This window comes from Carya illinoinensis, chromosome 7 (genome assembly GCF_018687715.1).
Source record: "Carya illinoinensis cultivar Pawnee chromosome 7, C.illinoinensisPawnee_v1, whole genome shotgun sequence".
Classification (NCBI taxonomy): Eukaryota; Viridiplantae; Streptophyta; class Magnoliopsida; order Fagales; family Juglandaceae; genus Carya; species Carya illinoinensis.
This window is the reverse complement of record NC_056758.1, coordinates 1547272-1553128: the sequence shown is the minus strand read 5'-3', so window position 1 is coordinate 1553128 and position 5857 is coordinate 1547272. Positions and strand designations below refer to the sequence as shown.

General features: G+C 33.5%; 1 protein-coding gene across 3 annotated transcripts; it reads left to right on the top strand.

Moving 5' to 3' along the window:
• Positions 1–219: 219 nt before the first annotated feature.
• On the top strand, positions 220–2183 carry LOC122315586 (histidine-containing phosphotransfer protein 1-like). Of its 3 annotated transcripts, none has more exons than XM_043131583.1 (6): positions 220–520; positions 695–825; positions 950–1018; positions 1597–1668; positions 1744–1834; positions 1930–2183. In XM_043131583.1, the coding sequence occupies exons 1-6, from the start codon at positions 458–460 to the stop codon at positions 1972–1974; spliced, it is 471 nt and encodes a 156-aa protein (XP_042987517.1). In that variant the 5' UTR covers positions 220–457; the 3' UTR covers positions 1975–2183. The 3 variants fall into 3 exon arrangements, with proteins under 3 accessions (XP_042987517.1, XP_042987519.1, XP_042987518.1); XM_043131585.1 differs by having other exon boundaries at positions 221–520; positions 1751–1834; XM_043131584.1 differs by having other exon boundaries at positions 222–520; positions 1762–1834.
• Positions 2184–5857: the final 3674 nt, after the last annotated feature.

Genomic DNA, 5857 nt, shown 5'->3' with positions numbered 1-5857 from the left:
CTAAACTCATTAATTTCATATCATATTTGTATTAAGTTTATAGCTGATTGTGTCACATGTTGACGTCCCTACCGTGGATTGTAAATAGGATTTAACATGAAGTGTTAAAATAAAATTAAAACTTCGAGTCTTTATTTTTATTTTTTAAAACAAAAATGGATGCACGACCAGACAAGGATTTTTTATTCCCACATAACCACGAGTACTTCAAAGAAGTAACGAAAGCAGAAACACGACTCAAGGGAAAAGAGTGCGACTTTATTCTGCTGTATGCATATATAGAGTACCACACCATTGGGTTGGAATCTGAGAGCTAGCTTTTTTCCTCAAAGAGTGACATTCTTACTTGCATCTCTCTAAGGGTTGTGCTCTTTTAAAGGAGTAAAAGACTGAAACAAAAGCGAAATGAATCTGTAAGATCTGCAAGTGATTGGCAAAATCTATTAAGAAAGCTACCATGGATGGTGTGGCTCAGTTGCAGAAGCAGTTGGTCGACTTCACTGACTCACTCTTTCAAGAGGTCAGTATACTGTGTACTATGCACATTCTATGGAAGCAGCAGAACCACACTCTCTCTCTCTCTCTCTCTCTCTCTCTCTCTCTCTCTCTCTCTCTCTCTCTCTCTCTCTCTCTCTCTCTCTCTCTCTCTTTGTGTTGGGTTGGGTTCTGATTTTATGTTGTTCTATTTGGAAAGGGGTTTCTGGATGAGCAGTTTAACCAGCTGCAGCAACTGCAAGATGAGAGCAACCCAGATTTTGTGGTTGAAGTGGTGTCTCTCTTCTTTGAGGATTCTGAGAGGCTTCTCAATGAACTGGCCAAAGCTCTGTAAGCACTACTACAGCTCTAGCTCATCTTTTTCTCCTTCAAGGAAAAGCCTTCCGGAATTTTTTCCTAATGTAATTTGGGTTCTTTCTTCTTCTTCTTCTTCTTCTTCTCCTCTCCTATGCAGAGAACAGAAGACAATTGATTTTAGAAAGGTAGATGCCCATGTTCACCAGTTTAAGGGCAGCAGCTCCAGGTGATTCTTGGTTTTCCTTATTCTTTCCTTCTAGCAGCCTCCTTTTGCTTTAATGGAAGTACCTTCTCAAGTATTACATAGGTTTCCTCCTTAAACAAGATTGAAACAGTTGGTATTTTCAGTAAATTGTTTCCACTTCCAGAACCACTTAATTCTACCCAGTATGAGAAAAAGCATACCCTATCACTGCGTTTGTTGCTTCACTGCTTACAGCTATATGGTACATCACCATAGTTTAATTTCTTGAAGATTGAAGATGCAGATTCAGAAAGGAGAAGGGAAAAAAAAAAGCATAAAATAAGGCATGGACTTTGGTGATTAAGTTATAATCGTTTGATCCAGATCTAGAGTACAATTCCAAAAATTAAAACGAGAAAAAGAAAAGGAAAAAATCACCGACTGGCTATCAACGAGGCACAAAGGAAATAGTTAGTTCAAACATCCATGGACCATGCCCCACATGAAGGAAAACTCATCGACAAGAATATCACCTGGTCACATTCTTAAGGGAAATTATACAGCTCTCTCACCATTCTTCCATTAGATTAGATTTTTACTATAAACTGGGTTTCATGCAGCATTGGTGCACAGAGGGTTCAAAAAGTCTGCATTGCCTTCCGAAATTACTGCGAGGAGCAAAACATTGAAGGGTAAGTTTCTTATCACGCCCACATATGTTAGAGAAAATGCTTAATTATTGTTGAATGATTATATTCTGATACTAGTGTTAAGCCTTGGCATAGGTGTCTTAAATGTCTGCAACAAGTAAAGCTTGAGTATTCCCTTGTGAAAAACAAGCTTGAAACTCTGTTCAAGGTAAGGATCAGAAGATGATCTTGTAGAGAATGTGAAACTCTGAGTCATTTCTTTGTCTCGAAGCCAGCCTTATTCTTCTTCTTGTTGGCTTGTAGATTGAGAAACAGCTCATTGCTGCTGGTGGTTCAATTCCTACGTAGTGTACTGATCAAGTAAAGCTATGTGAACTAAGAGATCAGCACATGGGGTTCTAGATTTGTTGAAAAGTTTCTTCAATTTCTTCTATCTTCCAAGTTTTATATAGTTTGTCCAAGTTTCTGAAGGGGTTCTATGAGCTTGCTTGTTTCATATCCACTCTAAGATCAGCAATATTGACAAATATGTGAATAAACCCTTCCTCTTTCTTCTCCATGCTATAATAATTGCTTCTTTCAAAAATTAGTTTATAATTTTCACTAAAATGCCCTTAATTGAGTATAGAAAGATGGTAAATAGGATCCTATATAGTTTTTTTCTTAGGTGTCGTTTAGATAGTGAGTTGAGATGAAAATTAAGAGTTGAATAAAATATTATTAGAATATTAGTTTTTAATATTATTATTGGTTTAAAATTTGAAAAAATTGATAAAGCTACTTATTATATTTTGTGTGTGAATTTAAAAAAGTTATAATGATAAAATAAAATAAAACATTTTTCCTATTCAAACGGGGCCTTAGACTACTATTGCAAATGGCATAACCTTCCCTTAGAAGTTTAGAATTCATGAAGAAGATTGGGAATTAAGGAGATCATGATATCCTACAATTCCTGTAAAGAAAAGGTTATCGTCCGTTTATAATAATTTCAAACGGCTATAATTGTAACATTGATTAATCTTTTTAAAAATAATTTCAAACGGCTATAATGGTAACATTGACTATTTTTTTTTAAGTTATATAGATAATTCAAATGTGATTTTTTGTTAAATATTGGTTGCAATTTGCCTGAACAAAACAAGAGAATCCTTGAAGATTAAACTCTTTAATTGGTTCGCTGATCAATTAATTGAAGTTGTTAGTACGTAATATATATAATACTTGTGGACAACGATATAGCTAGCCACGAATTAATTAAAGCCACCGACCATTTGTCCTTAGCAACCTCCAACGTCATTGAAATATTTTAACCACAAGCAAGCTGCTAAGGATGAAAACCCCACGTTGCAAGCGTTATCCAATAGCTTTCAATGAACAGATACATAATGTATATAATAAGGTCAAATGTTTCAGATATGGGTGTGGATGTCTCCTCCTCGTCTGCAGTTAATTGTGGAATCAAGGACAAAATACAAGTGTATCAAAAAACAAAGGGACAAAATACAAGCTGTAATGCAGATCATGATCAGCATGCACCTAATTATTAAATTGTTCCTATAGTATCTTTAACTACTTTTCTTTCTCTTTCTTTGTCTACAATTTGCATGTGGTCCTAAGATCACACTAACCAATCAACCATTATTGATCATTACATGTATTCTTTTGTTTCTTTCAAGTCTAAGAAGAAATTGTGCAATATCATTGCTCTATATTTTTGAGTACTTTTGCTTTTAGTTTGGATTTTCAGTTCAAGCTATTAATAGGGTATAACTATAAACATCGAGTTTGTGTTAGACCATACCGTGAGCTATCGATCCACTTCTTAAATTCAATTGGTATGGAAAAAACGACCTCAAATTTTTATAATTATTCAACATCGCCTCTCGTAGACATGTTTTTGAAACAGTCATGACAAGCGATCAATATCGTAGACACACTCCGATAACAAGTACTTGACATTAACTTTTATATGTAATATTCAAATGAAATATTAGGTCCATTTGGTTTGATTTCCCAAGCTAGCATGAATTTCCAAAACCCTACTTTAATAACTAATATTAAGTTATAATTAAGTCACTAACTACAGCTAAAGCTTTCAAGGAATCTTAAAAGATGGATGCCAATGTGCACAAAAATTTCAAAAAAAAAAAAAAAAAAACAACAGAAGTCCTCGAAGACATTGAAAATATTATATTGAGAAAAGAAAAAGAAAAGGATCGATAATGACAACAAACTTAGAAGTCCAAGGCAGATTGTGTGCTCAAAGTTTCCAACTCTGCGGATTCCTAGCTCCAATAATATTAATAGATGTATCGCATATTTTAACCCAAATCATATCATCTAACTACTCATCATGTATATGTAGATAGCCTGTATTACATTGTTCTCTTCATACATACATACATACATTCATATATATATATATATATAGATAAGATCTTGGTTACAATATTATATATATATATATATATAGTTTTTAACATGAAGAGCTGGTGCATGCATGTATCTTATATGTAGGAGAACTGGATGCATGCATGAGTACAACTCTGTTAAGACTGTTATATATTCTTCTTTTCATTTCGTATATAAGTAAAGTGGTAGTGTCAAATCTGTCATTCAACCCCACGTACTGCGTTCCCTATGCTACACCCACATAGCATCGAGAATCCTCACCCGAAGGCAATTTTTTCTTTTTTTTTTTTTTGCTTTTTTTCAAATATTTTTTTAAATACTTTAAACATTTAAAAAATACAAAAAAAAATTATAAATTTATTAAAAATCACTTTCTAACGATTAAGTAAAAAAAAAATAACAATAAATAAATAAATTGGTGGTTTTTGTCCGTGGGTTTTATAGGTAGAAGTAGTGTTTTCCTTTCATAAAATTACCTCTCAATTGTTTCAGAGGAAAAATGTCCTACATACATATATACTTAAATATATATATAAATATATATATACATATATATATATATATATCACACAGATCCTATACGTGACCATCGAAGACAAAGCCTAGTAAATATGGAATGGGATTAATGCATGTTATGCTACTCTTAACTTTTACAGATTAGGAACTAATACAATAAATTAAGCATATTGATATATAATATCTTATATATCCTCCGTTGGGTTTACTGATCATATGATAAATTATAAGTGATTTTATATATCAATCATTTAATGATAATCCATTAAAATATGTTATATAGTGTACATATATATACATAGTTGGAAATGACAAAATTTAAACTGAAAAACATTTAGGTATCTCTTTTTTTTTCATGTTGCAGTACTGATGTTGTGGCATAGTTTGTCCCCCAATTCTACCCGATTTTGTTCCTAGAGTGAAAAATCCAACTCTTTCTAAGATGAGTTCTCTCCATCTCTCGTGAGTTGCTCCCCTCTTAGTAGTATTCATTTACATCTTTCCTCTTCCATCTCCCAAAAAACCCACTCTATCCTGCTCTCTAAACCATCGCCCAAAAACAAGTCAATCCATAAACTCCACCAATATGTCATCCAATTAATCAGATTTCGACAAACTCATCAGCCAAGTTGAAGCATTAATGTTATGGAACAATCTAGCTCCAATCTAACACCGGTAGCAAGGCAAGCTGATATCCTCCAAACCTTTGAACAAAAATACATTTAATGCAACCATCAAAGTTGTTTGGAGCTTTGTTCTGGGCCTCATTATAGAAGATATTGATACCAACACATTCTTGTTCACGTTCCCAACTCAACAAGACAAAGAAAGGGTGCTAGCTAACCGTCCATAGAATTTTAAAGGATTCCTTATGGTTCTCAAGCACTAGCCTCCTAGACTCAAACATACACGAAGTTGCACTCAATTTCTCTATTGTTTTTTAAAGTCCAAATCCATGGTCTCCTTATGGAAATGCTCACAAACCATAATGCAAAAAAAAAAAAAAAAGGAAGAAGAAGAAGAAGAAAGGAATGAGCAACTTTATTGAAGTGGATAAAGCATCCATTTTTGGAGTAGCATTAAGGAGGTACCTACAATTGAAGGTTGAGATCAATATTGAAAAACCACTCCCAGAAGGATTTGATTTAACACTGCCAAATAGAAAAATGAAAGAGATTTTGATCAAATATGAGAGGCTATCATGTTATGGATGTAGGTATTTAGTACACATTGCTCAAGCTTGCCTAAAATACTCTGTTCTACCTAAAGTCTCCCAATACAAACCATAGATAAGAACTGA

Bases quoted from the DNA above. Each gene is read 5' to 3' on its own strand.
- LOC122315586 (XM_043131583.1), top strand. From the start codon at position 458: ATGGATGGTGTGGCTCAGTTGCAGAAGCAGTTGGTCGACTTCACTGAC. The intron at 521-694 runs GTCAGTATACTG...CTATTTGGAAAG, and splicing joins CTGACTCACTCTTTCAAGAG to GGGTTTCTGGATGAGCAGTT. The intron at 1,669-1,743 runs GTAAGTTTCTTA...TTCTGATACTAG, and splicing joins GAGGAGCAAAACATTGAAGG to TGTTAAGCCTTGGCATAGGT.